This window comes from Sebastes umbrosus, chromosome 10 (genome assembly GCF_015220745.1).
Source record: "Sebastes umbrosus isolate fSebUmb1 chromosome 10, fSebUmb1.pri, whole genome shotgun sequence".
Taxonomy (NCBI): Eukaryota; Metazoa; Chordata; class Actinopteri; order Perciformes; family Sebastidae; genus Sebastes; species Sebastes umbrosus.
The window spans coordinates 14,159,867-14,179,836 of NC_051278.1; the positions used below are offsets into that span (position 1 = coordinate 14,159,867).

General features: G+C 41.7%; 3 protein-coding genes across 8 annotated transcripts in view; 1 reads left to right on the plus strand and 2 right to left on the minus strand.

The window, feature by feature from the left end:
• The window catches only part of LOC119495375 (spectrin beta chain, non-erythrocytic 5), a 32,350-nt gene extending 28,450 nt beyond the window's left edge, over positions 1-3,900 (plus strand). For all 6 annotated transcript variants that reach the window (XM_037781750.1, XM_037781755.1, XM_037781754.1 and 3 more), the window contains 9 exons: positions 1,000-1,134; positions 1,240-1,314; positions 1,409-1,495; positions 1,592-1,683; positions 1,795-1,880; positions 1,973-2,036; positions 2,128-2,345; positions 2,790-2,930; positions 3,020-3,900. In XM_037781750.1, the coding sequence (XP_037637678.1) occupies positions 1,000-1,134; positions 1,240-1,314; positions 1,409-1,495; positions 1,592-1,683; positions 1,795-1,880; positions 1,973-2,036; positions 2,128-2,345; positions 2,790-2,930; positions 3,020-3,279 (1,158 nt within the window). In that variant the 3' untranslated portion in view covers positions 3,280-3,900. The remainder of the gene's footprint in view (positions 1-999; positions 1,135-1,239; positions 1,315-1,408; positions 1,496-1,591; positions 1,684-1,794; positions 1,881-1,972; positions 2,037-2,127; positions 2,346-2,789; positions 2,931-3,019) is intronic.
• A 6,224-nt stretch (positions 3,901-10,124) lies between these two features.
• On the minus strand, positions 10,125-15,100 carry ntpcr (nucleoside-triphosphatase, cancer-related). The gene is made up of 5 exons (XM_037783411.1): positions 14,960-15,100; positions 13,245-13,407; positions 13,053-13,155; positions 11,371-11,580; positions 10,125-10,835 (listed from the first exon to the last, which is right to left on the minus strand). Exons 1-5 carry the CDS (start codon positions 14,991-14,993, stop codon positions 10,758-10,760), a joined length of 588 nt encoding a protein of 195 aa, XP_037639339.1. The 5' UTR covers positions 14,994-15,100; the 3' UTR covers positions 10,125-10,757.
• A 1,671-nt stretch (positions 15,101-16,771) lies between these two features.
• Positions 16,772-19,450, minus strand: map10 (microtubule associated protein 10). Its single transcript, XM_037781338.1, has one exon. It carries the CDS (start codon positions 19,329-19,331, stop codon positions 16,929-16,931), a length of 2,403 nt encoding a protein of 800 aa, XP_037637266.1. The 5' UTR covers positions 19,332-19,450; the 3' UTR covers positions 16,772-16,928.
• Between the last annotated feature and the right edge of the window lie 520 nt (positions 19,451-19,970).

Genomic DNA, 19,970 nt, shown 5'->3' on the forward strand with positions numbered 1-19,970 from the left:
AAAAACATATTCCTGCTAGGGATGCAAAACCGAACGGTAAAAAAAAAAAAACGTACAATGATGTACAAAACAAGCCGTGGGCTTGTTGAACCGTTGCACCATTATTAAATACAGGCCTGCTAATTATTTGCTGAGTTGCCAGAGACATAGAAGAGACAATTATCTGAACAAAGGCCTGCTTGACCATTAAGTAGCCTGCGTTATTTCATGTATAAAAGTTGTTATGGCTTCATATAATATAGAAATATCATTCATTACTATCAATCAATCATTCAGTCAATCTATTTATATATTCTGGAGTTCAAACACATAGGAAATGGTTACGTTTTTCTTCTCCCTAATGTGCAAAACAAACCGAACCGTGCGCTTGTTGAACAGTTGCACCACTAATTCCTACTGGTATATAGGCATGGGGATGAGTTTGGTTTTATTTGCCCAGGTTTTGAGATTTGGAAGGGATTAGAATTCTGTTTGTGATGCTCACAGCATTGAAAAATGACAATTAAATAGACAGTTGTTAGTTCCTATAAAGAGGTTGATGCTGTGTTATGTGTAAAGACACTTTAAAATGTAATTTTTCATTGCTGTAAGCGCCACAAATAGAGTTTCTATTCTCCTCTATTCACCCTCTCCTTACACATATCTAAAACCTGACCAAAACCCAAACTATCTTCATGTCTAGATAGCACCAGAAGAAAGAAAAAGTTAGTGACTAAGTGTTTTTATGTCATTTTGGTGAACTGAAACTTTAACCCAGCCTGCCTCTTTTAATAGAAAACTAATTAATGTAGTAGTAATACATTTAAATGTTTATACAATAACAAGTATGTCAATTATGTGTATATAGTGAATACAGACTATAGTCATTTTGCCCTCAACCTGTAGTCTGTCAGTAGCATTTATCACTGTTCTGGTGTTGATATTAAAGGCAACACAACTGCATGAGCAACTCATATAGTGTCATCAGTGATCACTGTGGACTCTCCTCTTTCTGAACAGGACCAGTCGATGAGTCTACTGTCGGTTCATATGGGTTTGGATGGTGTCTGTCAGCAAAGAAAAGCCTCTCTCAGCCTGGACAACATGGAGAAGCAGGAAGAATCAACGGCCACAGGAGGGCGCTGTATCACCCTGGTAAGAGTCAATCTGTGAAGCTTTTATTATAGAAATACATCTCTTATGATTAACCACAGAGAGGAGCTTTTTTCTTTTTGTCTAAACGTTGCTAATTTCTCTCAGAGTGGAAAGCCTGAGCTGCAGTCTATGGAGGGAACGCTTGAGAGAAAGCACAAGCTGCAGCTGGGAGGAAAGAAAGTAAGACAGGCTCCGTCTTATGTTAAAGCCAGCACGGTCAGCAAATGTAAAGCCCACAGTCAGCAGCACACACTCTCTTATCTTATTTTCACAGGCTGCCTCCAGAGGCTGGAGCTCCTACCATGCCGTCCTATATAGACACACCTTGTGCTTCTACCAGGATAGAAAGGACACACTGAGGGTAAGCAGAAAAATTACAACAATAAGAGCCCCGGAGAACAGAAAGGATAAATAATTGAATTGGATAGTATGATGATTAATGTGTGTTATGCTGCAGAGCTCTGTATGTGGCCTGCCGCTGAACCTCATGGGAGCCGAGTGTTCACCTGCACCAGAGTACACCAAGAAACCCAACTGCTTTAGACTCCGGTAAGACTGTAATAACCACTCAATCACCGTGATGATGTTTTATACATGATACAGTGCTTTTGAGCATTCTGGCATCTGGAGGTTGTAATAGTTGTCTTTTCTGTCCCTCAGGCTCCGCGATGGGTCTGAATATCTGCTCAATGCCTCCTCACGCTTTATGATGAAGAAATGGATGATGAAAATACAAGCAAGCACAGGTAAACATTTTATTTCAAAGCTAATGAATGCTAATCTGAGCTAATTTGTAAATGATGCAAATCTTTTATGTTTTTTCTTTTTTTCTTAAAAGGTCGGAGTGAGTCTGTGTCTTCATTATCAAGTGTCCCAGTTGATCAAGACCTCCCCATTTCCTTGTAAGATACGACGCTTTAACAACCTCCCACTCTTGATTTCAAGGATGCTTCCAATCTTTACAATAATGTTTTTTCCCCTCCCACCTACCAGAAAGCCCTTCCTGTGCTCCGGATGTCATGGCCTCGCCAAATGCCACTGCCCCTCCCGCCATGATGTCACCTCCACGTTCCCCAGACGCAAACCGCCAGGCGCCGCCCAAACCAAAGAGATTGTTGTCCTCACCAGAGAGTTCAGTCACATGCCGCAGAGTCATTTAAGGAGTGTGGATGAGCAGTCGACCATCTCATCCACAGATGGAGGTTGTTGTGGTAAGGCCTTCTGCTGCACATTCACACTTAGCAACACAATCCCCGCCCTCCATTGTTGGCTACTGAATAGCCCCACTGAACCACTGCTGGTTAGAGGATACACTCTGCCACGGTGGTTATTTATTGAACAGGATTTTTTTTTCATTTTCCCAACAATGATTTTATCAAACAAGCTCTTGAGGCTACTGTTGAGCTCAAAAAGGAGTTTCATTTAGCTTTGTATTGCTTCATACTGCTATGATAAGTCCTCTAACCAAGGAAGAGAATAGTGAATGACTGTTGCAGGTGTAGTATGATCCACTAGGGGGAGCTACGGTATTGTCTTACTACACATTAAACAACTGGAATATCACAGGACTGCATGGAGGCAGCTCACATCTGTTACAGTAAAAGTTTGCTCTTCTGTTCTTCTGTTTTTAATAATGTTTTGTCCCTTTCTATAAGATGATGAAGACACTTTAAAGCAGACACTGACTCACAGACTGTCCGGAGCATCCAGAGACAACTCCTCTCCCTCCCCTCACTCCCCCGTTTCCAGTCAGGACTGGCTCAGCAACAAGCGGCGCTCCCACTCCTTCACATCAGGTTAGCTTAACCTAAACCTATAATGTGTCTGTGAATCACAAACAGATGATTTCGGTCTCCTAATGTTCTCTCGATTGTTTTTCTCTCAGCAACGTTTCAGAAGATCAAACCCGTGTTGCACACCCCTGGAGGCGGAGGATCCAACTACTGTGTGACTCTTGTAGTTGGAGACAAGTCATCATCATCAGACTTTACGTCCAAAAGCAGAAGCTCTGAGCCGCCGCTGATGGCCGCTGCTGGATGGCAGCAGGAGGCCTGTCAGGACTCCGCTCTGAGGAGCTACGCCAGCCTGCCACGGCCACGCAACAAGTCAGTCTTCAAAAAGTTCTTCGGGAAAAGGGACCTCTGAGTTTTTAAAATGATTCCAATAAAAGGTTTTACAAATAGTTTCTAATGTGCGGTGCACATATTTGTTGAAAAGCAAAAAAAACGCTACTACTGACTATATTTATCGGAAGAGCTACCACGGTTTTATTTTTCATGTGTTTTATACAAATCACTTCAAGTCCTTATGAGTGTTTGTATTGTTCCTTTTCACTTTTCTTGTGAAAGGAACAATACTGTGTGAGTGTGCACTATGTAGTGGTAGATTTGATTCATTGAAAAACACGTTTTCACGGCAGTCTTCATATTTTCTTTTATATATTTTTTTTTATCGTTGAGTGATTGAGTTAACAGTCTCTGTATAAATAAACCTGCTCAGTAGAGAATCAGTTTAGAAACCACATTTAGAGAATAATCAATCCCAGTGATATCATCTTGACTCAGTTAGTATTAACAATATCCTGAACTCATGACACTTATGTCACATGTACAGCGTTTGGTGCACCAAAGCATTTTCTTCCTTGTACTAAAATCAGCAGTTTGATACTGCTTGAGCTTGTTTGATATTAACACTTTTTAAATACAAACTGTAGCAAGGACTATTCATAATAAAACATGCAAAACCAATGATTTGCTTCGGCTGTGATTAACGGATGGGGGTATTTATTTTTAATAGAGTTGTGGTGAAAAGGTCTTTTATTCAAGCTTTTTTTTCTCATCTCTGGAGGCTTTGAAGAGAAAAGGGGATTTGATGAATAGAGAGATTAAAGGCCAGGTCAGGCTAGGAACATCTTCACATCATTAGCCTGCTTTTTGCATATTAAAAACCATTCAAAGACATGATTCAAACAAATCCATAATCAACAGCATTTATGCTGAGGAACCAAACATTCTCTGCCGACATCACGGCTGCATAATGAGTCCTATGCATAAAGAGTTTGCCAAGTACTACTGTTTAGCATGACAAAATATTCAGCGATTCCCTTCAAGATGTGTGAGGGACAGATTAGTTACAGCAGAGAGGGAAAGAAATGGGTCACTTGGGGCAAATTTAAAAACATTTTTGGAAGATTTTGGAATACATGAAGAACTTTAAATGGTTAAAGTTGAAATCAATTGAGGAGTAATCGCTGAAAGCACTTGAAATTTTAATGTCAGGTTTACATTAGACAGTTGAAAGCATTGAAAGTTGTTGAACTGTCAGAATCAGAAATACTTTATTGATCTCCGGGGGGAAATTGGGAGGTTACAGTTGCTCTTATATAAACATAAAGAAATGTAAGAAAATAGAAATAGAAGAGAAAGTGTGTAAATGATGTGCATAATAATAATGCTACAATATATAACACAATATATGTAGAGAAATATAAGTAAATAATAAGAATAAGAAATGAGGAAATAAGAAATATGTACAAATATGTGCATTAAAGACATACTTAATATAAATATGAATTAAATAAGAATATTTCTTGAAATGTACAGTATAAATGCAGTATTGAATTATTACACAAATTATTTTAAGGTTGAGTTAAGTCAGTAAAGTTGAGGTTGAGGTGAGGTGAAAGATAAAAGCAGTTGAAGTGTCATTTAAAGGTGCTAAATGCAAGACTGGGAGCATTTCTATTGCCTCCGCATGGCTCTCAACATTGCGACAGCTGAGCTGGTGGCTCGTAGCTAAGGGTGCTAACAGCGAAAACAACGGCAAACAGTGCTGACAGAGCTAACACTGTTAACCTGGGGGGAACCTGAGGGTGGGTGCTACGCTTCCGCGACGACACCGTTGATCGGGATGGCGTTATCAGCTGTGACCGCTGTGTGAACGCAGTGCAGAGTGGCGGTCGTGAGCTAGCCAGTGGGGCACGCACGAACATGCATTAAAAGCCTGCAAAGAACGGAGAATCTATGATTACAACACACACAGGGAGAGAGCGACTTCATTCTCTGCTCAGGTAGACATTACTACTTTATATCAATACATAGCTAATACTGTAGTTGTTTGATGCTATATTAATGATCTGGATGTTGTATAGAGAACCTTGAAAGAGTGTTGGTTGAACTGTAAAAGGTGAAAGCGATTGAAATTTCCATTTCCATTCCACGCTGAAGCGCCAGCGATAGTTGAAGCATGTGCACTGTTAGTAGTTGAAGTGACAGCAGTTGACTGATGGAATGATAATATGTACCATGCAACACACCTTTAGATGATAATGCTGATCTGCAACAGGACTTCATGAAAGAAGTACACCTTTCTCCCATTAACCACCAGCTCAACGTAGAAACAAACTTTTGCAGAGCAGCACTCAAATGTTGTACAAAACAAAGGAAGACGAATCGAGTTTTGGCACAAGCACCGCACCACCTCTCAGTTCATCCAGCGCTGCCAAAAGTCACAGCGTAGTCTTGGCACGCATATACGCATACACACATGCACACGGCAGCTACGGTAGCGTATGGAATGGAAACAGCTCGAAAAAGCTCTGCTTTTGTGGTGCAAATTTGTCAGATGCATCCAGCAGAGGCATTAATCATGGCAGGTCAGCAATCTGTGAATCATTATCCAGACTATAGAGCTGAATGACTCAGCCTCTCACAGAACTGTAAAATATACCCCAAGTTTGTTCACTTTATACACAAAATCCCCACATAAGCCATGTCCATGTACCACTGCATTGATCTGTGTGTTATTAGCGTAGACAAGTTAATAATCCACAACGACATTCGGGATATGATTGGCAAATTCACATAGTTGCTGCATGCACATGTGGCACCTATTTTCTTGATATGCATGGACTGCAAACATTTGGGTTTTTTTCCCTTCACAATAAAGATTGTGTGTTTTTCCTCTCTGTCATGTTTGGAATGACAGCCACATCCTTCGCGGCCCTGAGGGACGCAGCGCCAGCCAATCGATTGATCACCATGCCCCCTGATCTTTGTGTCCGCTCTGTGCCCTTTGACCTCCATATCAACCGCTGACAGCTCCTGACTGCTTCCCTCACAGCTGTGGGGGTTTCAACTCTTCCCCTGCAGAGACAGTGGACTCACTCTGCTTGTGTGTCACCACACTACGGAGGCAAGTGTGGGATTATATGGCAGGGCAATGGATACACCCACGCACTTCTCCACACTTGGGTTGTTGCATTTCCCCCTGTCTAACCACTAACAACCACCCACATGACATATCCTACCAAAAGGTGAGGTAAAGTCCAGGTTTTGTTATGGAGCCGTGTTAAGGAGTGACTCACCGGGCTTACCGCAGTCATTCAAAGAGATCCGGAGATCACAGGGAACCATTAAGGTGGTGTAACAGGAGAGGGAAGTCCTCAGGCCGCGACTCCTCCCCTGCTGTTGATGGAAAACGGTCCTCTGGAAGGATGCATGACTCTTTACACATCACAGATTTCTACAGGGAATATGATAATTACTGCTTTTTAGTATCATAGCTTACCCATTTGATCAAAGTGTTTTTGGTTCATAATATTTTATGAATAACAAAAGAAGAAATTTGTTGACATCATACAAAGATTTTCCGTCTTTGAGCTTTGATCAGAGGCTCAAAAGGTAAGGGTACAGAGGGGTGTGCTAGTGGCCCAGATTCAGGCTTTGAAACCCGACACTGTCTGCCTCCAGCAGCCCCGCTGAGCCCATGAAAGTGATGTAATGGGAAGAGTGGTTTAGGAATCATCGGTGGTGGGCAGCGGTGTGGAATAGCGGTCAGGAGACCAGATCAAGTGGCTTGATTTCCACAGCCTTCGGATCACATTTGACATTAACTGCCCACCTGTTGACACTGGCGCACCTTAGTTATGCCCATTATTGCACAATGAGGTGAATTAGAGCTCAATTATAGCTTTTCTGGGAATACATTTGAAATACCTGTGGGCCATGCAAAGCCTTGTGGCACAAACTGTGAGAACTCGCAGCACATGCTGAGAAATTACCTTGATTTAATGCTAAGTGCTTACCATGCGCAAGCGTTGGCACCGAGAAAATCTGACATCACAGATGCTATGAAGCTTTAGCTCCACACATCTCTCAATAAATCACACGATCATCTGGGGAAATAAACTGTGAATTTGAAGTCCGGCTTTGGGAAAGCTGGAGCAGGCTATTGTGTGTCTCCCACATGGTTCTTTGAACAACATGTCAGATTTTCATCGGCTGTGTTTGGCATTTTGGCCGAGGGCTTCTCGGACAATATATCATAATATGCCCCCCCTCCTCTACAGCTGTCATTGTGCCTCCTGGGCTGGTACCACAAAGTGCAATAACTGGAGAGAGAAATGTCCTCATCTAAAGCTCCAGCTCCCCACCATCCACCCCACCATCCCTCCCTTCCTCCCACCAGCTCCCTTTTGTCCTGGATTGTTGGTAAGCTCTTTGCATTTCTGTGTCCTCCGTGTGCGAAGGGATAAAGGGTATCATCTGTCCCGCAGATACGGTGCGAATGCATCTCTGCGATATGGATATTAATTCACTCCTTATTCATTCAAGCTTTTCTATATGGCTTATTCCTGCGTCAATACATTCAGGTCCCCTGACAGTGTGTCCAATTGTTACAGTTGCACAATGGTTATGTATGAACAAGCCCCCATGGTGTTTACCATGTAAAATAGCATGCGTGATGACCATATGTCTGGACGTTACCATAACATATAGAAGTGCAATGCAGATGTATGGAAGGGGTTTCTTCTGTGCAAAAAAAGGAAAAATAATTATCTTTATGGATCTGAATTATTTGCTATTGTATCAAATATTGGTGTTATGATGACATTAGGGCTGTCAATCAATTAAAATATTCATTCGCATGAATGAATCACACATTTTTTTATCTGTTCAAAATGTATCTTAAAGGGAGATTTGTCAAGTAGTTAATACTCTTATCAACATGGGAGTGGGCAAATATGCTTCCTTTATGCAAATGTATGTATATATTTATATTGGAAATCAATTAACAACACAAAACAATGACAGATATTGTCCAGAAACCCTCACAGGTACTGCATTTAGCATAAAAAATATGCTCAAACCATAACATGGCAAGCTGCAGCCCAACAGGCAACAACAGCTGTCAGAGTGTCAGTGTGCTGACTTAACTATGACTTGCCCCAGACTGCATGTGATTATTATAAAGTGGGCATGTCTGTAAAGGGGAGACTTGTGGGTACCCATAGAACCCATTTTCATTCACATATTTTGAGATCAGAGGTCAAGGGACCCCTTTGAAAATGGCCATGCAAGTTTTTCCTTGCCAAAATTTTGCGTATTTGGAGCGTTATTTAGCCTCCTTCCCGACATGTTTGGTACCGGCGGATTCATTAGGTTTTTTAGTTTCATATGATGCCAGTATCTTCACTCTAGCTTTAAAACCCGCTACAACCTCCGGAAGATCAATTGCGTTAAAGAAATCAGTAGCATTAAAATGCGTTATTATCATTTTAACTTTGACAGCCCTGGATGATAGAGAACATTTCATACACATTGTATACTGTAAATCAGTGGTTCTCGCCATTTTTTTGACAGATGTACCCCCACACAGCCCGGTCAGATGAGCTCATATACCCCTTCATGAACAATATTTCAACCATTTATCCATTCCTTTTTAGCTATTTTAACTGCTGACTCAATATGAGGACATTTATTCAAATAAAAAAACTTTAAAATACAAGAAACCAAATGTTTTTGTTTTTCAAATTGGCTGAGCTACTCCACAAGCTTTCCATGAACCCTCTGGCAACTGCAGAAGTATCCCGGGCTGGGAATCACTGCTCTAAATGATATGCCCATAATATCCCAATATGGTTGCTAATCACATCAAATGCATCCACGCACACACTTCACTTGGTAAAATTGGCAAAGTCTTTGTCACTGTTACATAACCCATCTGCTACTCTGCTGCAGGGTGCTGCTGAGGATCACCTTCCTTCGTTCAGCATCATGATCCATACCATCCACGCTCTAATTGCCTGTTAAGCCTGCGCCTACAATAACAACGTGATGCCAGATTTCCACGTCAGTTCAAAAATACCACCATAGCGATGTTGACTCTGAAGCCAATTCAGCGACTGTCTGTCAGTGCCAGTCTATCCAGAGGCACGTCAGCGGTGGCCGCAGAACAGATGCTGGCACAGCAGCACGTCTGACGCAGATCACAGCTGGCAGCTCTCTCTGCAGCCAGCCTGACAGGTTACATCAGTTACAGAGGCAGCATTAAGAAACAAGCCAAAGAAGCCTTCCATGTATTTTCACTTTGAAACGACCTGAAGATGCTTTAGTGTTGAAACAGATATTATTTGACGGAGGGGTTTCTGTTAAAAACTGTGATACAACTGCCAGATTTTGGAGCTCAGGCAGAGTCTAAGTCTGATCTGAACTATCCACAGATCTTGAATGTTCTTGAGCTGCTTTAGTTTCTAAAAACCTACTTCACCTATTCCTTATAAACCTACATTTATTAAGAATATAGCAACTTTGTCAGGCAAATAGTTTTAATGTGCCATATTTCATTCGCAGCCGTTTGTTGACAGTCACAGAGAGCCTAACAACCTGTCTCGTTCTATGTCTGTAAAACCCGTCAGACAAAGGCCTCTTTTGAGCTTTTCTATTGGAATAAATCCTTCATAAATGCACTCTGTTTTCACTGACACTATTTATCCTCTACAGTAATCTGAGTGGACGTGGACAGAAATGCCATTAACGAGAATCAAATCCCTGAAACAAAAGTGAAGCATATTTATTTGTACTTCTGTTTATGGGAAACAGAATTGAAGCTCATCATCAGTATGAAAACACAACCTCTGCTTGTAACTGCTGAACAAAACAAACAGTTTCCATCTTTAAATATAAGAAATGAATATCACAGAAAAACAATCTCGTTGTTGAAAGAAAATAACTGTTTATTTTTTTTCTCCATGCTAGTGGATGAATAAACCATGAAAGGATTGGACATAGTTGCACAGTTAAATATTGATTGATTTTCAATGAGCGCATCCTCAGGTTGACTAGACAAACACAAGGGGGGGGTTCACATAGCAAAGAGCTAAATTAATAAATAGCGCCACTGCCTTGTTTGCCTTTTTATACAAACAAACAGCACCTCTTGTCCTCGTTTACAAATTAATATTACACACTAATAAATGAGAAATGCCTGCTGGACTCTCTATAAGGCCAAATAAAAAGGACTAGCGGTCTTTGACTCTGAGAGCACGAGATATTTACACACTAACTGAACAATTCCCCCGCTGTGTTCCATCTCACAATCAATTATTCAGCATGCAATCCATTTTGAGGCTGTATGAGAATGAAAAAAATGAATTGTGTACATAAATACATGCATGTGACACGGTGTGCCCCTCAGGTTAGGTCAAAAACTTGTTATGAAGCGTGCGTAGATTCACTCAACAGCCTGGCTGTGTGTACTGTATATGCACTGACACAAATAAAACTGGTTGTCAGCACAAAAAGTGCAGCATCTTTCCCTTTTAGTGGCTCGGAATCTCCATATTAGGTTGTATGTTTAAGGCAGTTTTGTAGTGTTGCTAGAATGTCTTGCAGAAGGGCATTTCTGTTTTCCTTCGACACCTAAGTGGGAAAAGAAACAAGCAAAAATAAATAACAATGGCAAGTAGGTAGTCTACAGATAATGTAAAAATATACAACCAACATGACAACTGTGACACATGTCAAGCCCTATAGCATCAGAATACACAGTGTCCACTTTGAGATTATCAACCACATGTTGTAATCTCTGACCCTACTGTTTTAGAAGTGAAATGCCAAAAATGTTTATACTGCCACATAACCTTGTTTGATATAATAACTACTTCAGCTTAGTGAGTATTTTGCATGACAATATCCATAACTGAGTCTTCCGTGATAAATCATTTTGGCGTTCGAGACAACCCTTTGTTGTTGAATCAGTCATGCATGATTTAGAGTTAATCCCACTATAGGAGAGGGATAATGCAGGGCATGCCCCTTGTGCATTAGTGGGCGGACTGACTGCCCTCCTAAGACCAAGTGGATACAGTGTAAACACTGTCCTAAAGCTGTGGGACTTAAAAGCTCCTAAACTGACCTAAATATCTTCAGAGAGTGAGCTGATGTTTGTACTCACAGTGAAGACATTGACATCTCTCCTGCTCCGCACCTCTTCCACGACAGCCAGTGGTTTACCCTTGGGGATGGGGATGGTGCCCAGGACGGTGAAGGAGGAGCTATCTAAAGTCTGTCTCACCGCCCTAACGAACGGCTGGCTGAAGAGCTCCATTTTGCCGATCTCGTCGATGACGAACACCTTCCTGCTGCCCCCATCTGCTGCCCCCACCTGGAGATGAGGGATGTTAGCATTAAGCATGAGCAAACATAAGTGTTTGCTTGATAGGGGTGGGAATCACCAGAGGTCCCACGATACGATATTATCACGATACTTAAGTCACGATACGATCTTATTGCGATTTTAAACAGTTATTACGATAAGATATATTGCGATATATTGCAAATTTTTCAACTGCAAATAATGCAGTTTGTCAACATCTGTTTTATCTAATAAGATTCAGTTTCACTCTGTTCATCTCAGAGTTTTCATTCACATATCTTGAGGTCAGAGGTCAAGGGATCCCTTTGAAAATGACCATACTGGTTTTCATCGCCACTGTTAACGTGCCATGTTGTTTTGTGTGTTTCTGCTCTCTCTCCTGTGTCTCTTCAGGGACCAGGAGAGAGGAACAGTCAGTGCCAGTCAAGGCCTATACTATTGAAAGAGGCTGGGACACGGTTGTGAGCTCTGGGGTATGACACATGCACAGTGTAACTGGTGCTGCAGCTGTGCGTTGCTATTGGCTCAATTTCAGCGAGTGCAGATCAGATTTTACTGCGCATGTGTTGTACCGCAAAGATATGAAGCGTTGATGACGTGTGACATCTCCTCTTTTCACCCTCCTTAGTACCAGTGGGCCAGATTACACAGTGTTGCGAGCTGTGTGTGTGTGTGTGGTGGTTACGTCGGTGGTGGACGTGTGTGTGCCGGGGTCGGCAGTGGCTTCCTTGTAGGAGGAGTGTTTGTCTGTGGGCTGTGGTCTTCTGAATTAAGACTTGAAGCGTAGTTCATACTTCCACATACTTCACTCTAGCTTTAAGACTGACCCCACTACAACCTCTGAAAGACAGAATAGACAGATTGTTAAGAGGCTAATAGGTTACATGATAAAACTTTGATACTTGACGTCCGTGTATCGATACAATATTGCCACGCAAAATATCGCGATAATATGCTGTACCGATTTTTCCCTCCACTCCTAATACAATCCTAATACAATTTATAAATAAAAAGAAACCAGTTCAGTTTAGACATTTATTGATAAAAAAGATTAAATAGATTTCATGTGGCCAATCTAACATGTGGAAAAAGCTCACCATGTTAATGTCTCGTGTATACCCGTGACGGTGTTTATATGTTACACGCAACGGGTGATCAGCAGTGATTACAGAGACGCTTCAAGTGAGATGAAAGTGGAATATGTGCCGCCAAGGCACAGACACCTTCCTTTACAGCACATGTGTAGGCGTCACTCCAGGCTAGCTTTACATGCCGGATTAATCACGGTCAGTGACAGCCAGACGGCACCACCGACACTAAAAATGTCGCTCTGGAATTTATGTGTTTGCAAGCTTCCAATTATTCCATCAATTCTGAAGAAAATCAAAGGTTTGATGAGTTGTTAAGTGGAGGAAAAAAGGGAGTGTTTTGCTTGCTGTGATCTATTGATGAGTTTAAAAAAGCATGTGTTGCAGTCTTACGTTTCTGAAGAGGGGGAGAGCCAGGTTTTCAAATGAAGGCAAGTCGACCACATACTGCCCCACTGTGTATTCCCGTCGGCCGTGAGATGAGCCGGCAACATCTCTGGAGATTAAAATAAGGTGAAGGTTACTCAAAAACAGCACACTAATAAAAGAGAGCAGGTAGTTTTGATAGGATGACAACCCTGCTACCTGATTCTGGACAGGTGGCCCCTCTCTCCTGTCACTGTGACTACATCAAAGCCGACTCTCCGGCCTCCCTCCCTGACCTCCTCGGTGTAAAACCCTTCAACTCCCACTCCTGATGACACTAAAGCCTCACAGGCTTTCTGGACCAGAGTGGTTTTACCCACACCTGGAAGTAAAAACAAGAGACATTGTAAAACAACATCACAACTTAAAATTGGGGTACTGTAAAAATGTTAGGATATGTTGAGTACATGCATTAGTAATGCTAGCATCCTTTTTCCATCATTAATAGGGAGTCTACTAAATTTACATAACATTAAAAGGGACTGTTTGTAACTTCTTACACGTATAAGTCAATCCGGGTCGGTGTCCCATGCGCGCTCGCGTGTGGCTACGCTGTTCAGACAAGACTCCAACACAAACTACACGGAAGCACCAAAACCGCAAAGTTATATCTAGTGAAGCCCGTCTTGCAAAACAGTGTTGGCCGCGGTCGGAGGACGCGGGGGAGACCGTAGCTTTGGTCTTTAGGGCCAGAGTCTCTGCTCCTCTGCCTGCCTGCTTGCCTTCACTCACACACCGCACCCGTTCTCGCTATTTTGCTCCACACTTGCGTGCATGCGCGCACACGACACACTGCAGAAGAGTTAGTTTAGCTCTGAGAATATCTAGTGAATGTACAGTGGACGTTTGTGCAGAAATAAATGCTGCAGCTCCTCCAGACCAACAGAGGTTTCCCGTGTCTTGGGAAGTGACGGGGCTCCGCAGTGAGTTATGTTATCATCTCCGACCAAAACTCTGGTGTCTGCCCTGTTCCCTCCGGCCGCGGTCGGGAGGCAGAGGCAGGAAAACCAACACTAGGATCAGCATTGATTCATGGAGAGACCTTCGTCTGGTCAGCTAACATTACTGCCAAGCAGCTGAAATATAGAGTGATGTTGTGGTTTTAGCTGACGTGGGTCGCTTCACTGTTTTGAGCGATGCTCGTTCATGTCTATTTAGAGCGAGCACAAGCGCGAGCCCGACGCTGGCTTTCGTTGACTTAATGGCCACAGGTGTCGCTGTTAACAAGCATTTCTGATTCTTACAAACAGTCCCTTTAAAGTATACCCATATATCTTAGAATAGGGATTAGTGAGTCATTTTCAGATTCAGAATCTGGATCAAGGAATTTGACTCCGTCTTTTATGCATCTCTCTAAACGTACTAGTAGGGACAAGCACAACAAAGCTGGACAAATAATGGTGAGGAATAGACAGGACTATTATGTACACGAGTAGTGGAAAAATATGTGTGTATATATAAAGCATCAATGACCAACAATAAAATAAGAAATACATTTTTTTTAACAATGCATCTATATACAAGTTCAAGTGTAGACAATACAAATAGTGCAAAAAATAAATACTGACATGGGCTGGAGTATGTCCAGTATGTACATGTATACATGTCTATACACTCTATGTACAGTGTAAATAGTATTTTAAAATGTAATTGTTTGTATGAACGTCTCTTAAATGTGTGGAAGGACTTAAATGAATACCTACCTAGTTACCATAAAACATTACCAGTATAAAATGCCATATAATCCAGATAAAACTAGCTATAACCAGCTACCTGTCATCAGAACCAGGTTTACTGGTTTACTGACTGACTGCTCTGTATTTACAGCCACTGTAACTTCAGCAGTACCGGACTCGCTGGGTGTTGAGTTTTACCTGGAGGTCCTGTCAGAAACACGTGTTTGATCATGTCAGTTTGCTCCCTTCAGCCCTTCATCAACATGCTGCTGCTCTTCCGTACACACCGAGTTGACGCATGCGCAGTAGGCACTGAACCTCACAACTTGATTTAGTTTATTTAACAAGCAAATTCAACATCAGTGTTTCATGTAAAACACTAGTTAAACAAGGGGGGGTTTATAACCTTCACATATTTCGGTAAAAAGAGACATTATTTAGTTTTGTATGTTACTTTTCAGAGATTAAACCTGCAGTAGGCAGTATATATTTTTGGCATCATTGGGCAAAAATTCCATAATAACCTTTGAGCATATTGTAATTCAAGTGTTCTGAGAGAAAACTAGACTTCTGCTCCTCACAGCTCTGTTTTCAGGCTTTAAAAAACCTAGCCCGTAATGGGAGACTTTGACCAATCACAGGTCGTTTCAGAGAGAGAGCGTTCCTATTGGCTGTGCTCCGGTCATGTGACCAGAACTTGACATTCCTTCACCAGATTTCACAATGGCGGCGGCGTCACAAAACTTTCTCATTTTACAGCTAAACCTTACACTACGAGAAGATTGTGAAAACATTTGAGGTGAGAAATAGGCATTAACGTAACATAATATTGATTCATATTTGATCAGTGCTGCCTAGTTTGACCGTTTGGTCGGAGTTCACGAGTGATTGACAGCCGGCTCTCATAGACAGCAGATGGACAACAGACCTCAGATCAGCTCTGACTGCTTGTTTTCCTCCGGTATGTGAAATCTTGCAGATGCCGTTAGGAGCACTGGAGGACACCGGAAGACACAGAGGCACATGATTTTTTTCAGGTTACCTGTTTCATGTACTACTGTCACGATATAGCGAACGTTTTATAAAAATAACTTTTTTTAATCATATTTGCTCCGATGTCGCCTACTTCAGCTTTAATAATACAAAATATAATCAACTAATAAATTATTTTACATCATTATACTGTAGGTTAAGCTACCCAGCAATATATAAACTAAATATTTACTTTTAAATTAGCTCCACCTTTACCAGCTGTAACATTAAAATGATTTACATATTAATGCATCACAGATTATAATCCATTATTATAACATACTGTAGATGTGATGTGATGTGATTCTGAAATTGTCCATTCTGCAAAATTAGTACCTTTGCTTTTTGTATTTTGGAAGGTCCCATATTGTGAAAAGTGAGATGTTCATGTCTTTTTTTATTTTTTTTTATTATAAAGCAGGTTTAAGTGCTATATAAATGATGAGCATGATATGGGACCTTTAAGTATGATTTGATGCTGACACTTTTATACTTTTACTTAAGTAATATTTTGAATGCAGGACATTTACTTGTAAAAGGGTATTTTTACACTGTAGTATTGCTTTTACTTAAGTAAAAGATCTGGAAACACTAGTGCAAATGAGTAAGGTTCAGTTGCCACAGAAATCCTAAACACAACTGCGTCACGCAAAACACACCACACTGGTTTCAAAATGAAAGAATTAGCCGTGTCGGTTTTGCTTATCAAATAATACAGAGGGATAAATGCAAAGTAGCAGGTGGTATTTAAAGGAAATAGCCTGAACTCAGGCGTGGCCCTCGGAGCTCTGGGAGATTTTCAGCTGGCAACAACTCGACTGGAAACGAGAGCTTATTGAGTTGAATGATTTGCATAAACGGTTGCACAGAGAGGTTTTCCATCCTCTTACTGTATATGACACTAAAAGGTCCAACAATTTATGCAAATGCCCAGTAGCCTAGTATTAGCCTATATTTGATTAAGGCACAAAATGATCATTTCCATAGCTTGTCTTTATTCAAAGAAGTTGTCAGACATCATAACTGAACGGAAAACACATATACAAACTTACACATTTGCTAGATATGTACACTACAATACTACTAGCTGTTTCATTCATGATGTGACCATAATGTGGATTTCTATATTTTCTCTTTACATAGTGTAGCCAGGGAGTTTGTTGGCCACTAGCTCAGAGATATGCCGATACTCCTTTTTGAAATCCAGAGATCCAAGCTCATCCTCCAGTTCCTCTACCTCTAGCGGTTCAAAGGAGGATACTGATTCAGCAGAAAATCCTCGAACAGGACCGGTGTTCTTGGTCGACCCGCTCCTTTGACCTCTCGATGACATGAAACTCTCAGTGCCAGAGCTCCTCTCCACTCTACTACTCTCCGTCATCTGTTTTCTGGAGCGTATGGTTATTAAGGAGGACGACCCGTCTGCATCATCGGAGGAGAAGCTGAGGGCCGAGGCGTGGGTTCGAGGTCGGATGATGTGTGTACCCCTCAGAGCACGCTGTGGAGAGCTGGGGGCTTTGACGGGCACCGGGAGGGCAGTTCTCTTCTGGAAACCTTCAGAGTCTGAGTTGCAGAAGTCGACGCGGACGGGAGATTTGGGAGTCTTGGCTCTAGAGGTCTCGGGGCTACTCGCAGGTTCAGGGGAGTAGGCGTCGCTGGGCTCGAGGCTGTTAAAGTCATCGGCGTAGTCCTCCTCCTCGTTTACTTCGCCGCTGGTGTCTGAAAATGAAGATTTTGGGCTGCTGCGTCTGCTGCTTCCTGAAGATTCAGTTTTCTCTCTGTGCCTGTCAGATTCAGACTGTGATTTGACTTGAGTTGATTCACTGTGATGCTCCTTCTCGTCTTTGTTTTGGGAAACATTGTCATTATCCACACTGGGGATGTAAATAGATTTCAAGTCTCTTTCAGAAAGGGAAGATTTTGAAATTCTCGGAGAGTCTCTGTCTTGTTTCACACGCAGGGTTTTCTGTTTTAGCGTGACTGTTCCTTGTAGTGCAGAGTCCGCCGTGATGCTTTGCATCATTGTCTCAACATTTTCATTTAGACTGGAGCTCTGATTTAATGCTGATTTTCGTTTGCTGGACTTCACAATCTTATTACTTGACTTTGTCTTTCCTTTGGCCATACTTGACTGTGTTTTATTCTGTAATAAGTCCATGCATTCACGACGGTTGACTTTAAGAGGAGAAATTTGCTTCAGCCTCAGATCGAATGTCTTAGTTGTGCCATATACAAGCTTCTTCTGAGGAGATTTACTGGAGCTTTTACTCTCAATCACAGCCTCTTCTTGTTTGTCTTTCACTTTTACAGATGCAGGCCTAACTACAGGTGTAGAGCAGTATCTGGGGGAATGGAAAAGTTTGTGTGGACTAGTCCCCGGTCTTGTTTGCGCCTTTCGTGGTGTGTTTCCAGCTGAAGGCTCAGTGGAAGCGGACCTGTAAATCCAAGACAGATTGGGATGAATAGACAAGGGCTGGTGCTGGTTCTGTCCGTTCAACTGTGACAGCTCAACAAGAAGAGCATTCAGTAGCGGCAACTGTCGCAAGGTTTCCCCGAGGACGTTTGGAGCACTTGTTTCTTGTTTTCTCGAAGTTGTTTCACGTCTCTGATCCATCATTGGAGAACTTGTACCTTCAATTTTATGTTCACCTATCTCTTCTTCTGAGTATGTGTCCTCAAATTTAAAAGCCTCTGAGTCCAGATTCAGTAATTTGCAATCCACTCCTTCATCATTTTTGCTTTTTCCCTCTGCAGAATTATTGTAGAAGAGATGTGGCGGACAAAAAATAGTTAAATCTTCTGTAAAATCGTTTTCTTTGAGTGTCATTTGCCTTCTTGGCTGGTGTTCAGTCTGCATAGCAACACAAACACCATGTTTATCCTCATTTATCAAGGTACTCTCATCTGATAGTTTGTTAACATCAGACGTGTCCGGTGTGTCAAGAAGAGGCGGTGATTCTGTGATGTTTTTCATGATGCTTTGTTGTACATGTCTGTGTACACCCTTCCTCTCTGTGATATGTGGCAGTAAACTAGATCCCAGACTTAACAGTTTATAGCTCAGGAGAATTGATCCAATTGTCTCCCCCATGAGGTTGCATATACCAACAGCCCCTCTTTCACCGTGAGACGAGGGAGTAGAAACACCATGTTCAGTCACATCCTGCCTGATTCTCTCCATCACTTTGGCCAGTGGGATGAGAGAGGTACCAACTAGTTTAGGGATCTCTTCTTTCACATCCAGCACCATGGCATAGAGAGGGCTGTTACATAGATTGGTGTGCAGTGAGTTCAGGTTCATCTTGAAGAAACAAGACTTGCCTCTCTTAAAGGTGTATTCTCCCTGCTGATCCTCTCCATGGTGTTGTTGTTGGCTCTGCTGAGGCTGATGAATGAGCAGCGTTGGGAAATCCAGTAGTCGCACTGCAAGAGCCAGCTGGTCGGACACTTTACTGTCTTTCTCGACTCGGATAAACTCCACCAAAAGCTCAAATGAAAACAGAGTCTCGAGATTATCTCTGTTTTTTCGTCCTGACATCCTGAAAGCCGTGTAACAACCACAAAAACAGCCCCGAACTAGTTGATTATAAGGTCAGCTAGTTAATCCGCAGCTTTGCAGCTTCTATCGGCTCCATGGAAACAAACAAACTGTCGCGAGCATTCCGCGTCACACAATGCCTCGGGGATACCTGGGAAATGTAGTTCAACGTATAGCACTGATTTAAAAGTATATTAAAGGTCCCATATCATGCTCATTTTCAGGTTCATACTTATATTTTGTGTTTCTACTAGAACATGTTTACATGCTGTAATGTTAAAAAAAAACATTACAGCATTGAAAAGTTGAATAATACCAATAATGTATCAAAGATGTAGAATATCTATTGGTAGTATTCAACTTTCAATGATATTCATACAAATTAAACTCATTAGGACTTTTTCAACTATTCCTACTTCTTCTTCTCCTTCATACAGATTAAAGCCAGCAGTGCAGTGTAGCGTCAGCTATTAAAAAAACCTTAAAATGTTCCACATCTTTGATTAATTATTGGTATTATTCAACTTTTCAATGAAATTCATACAAATTCAACCCATTCCCACTTTTCCAACTATTCCTACTACTTCACCTTCTTCTCACAACATTTAAGGCAGCATTACAGTGTAGCGTCAGCTCTTC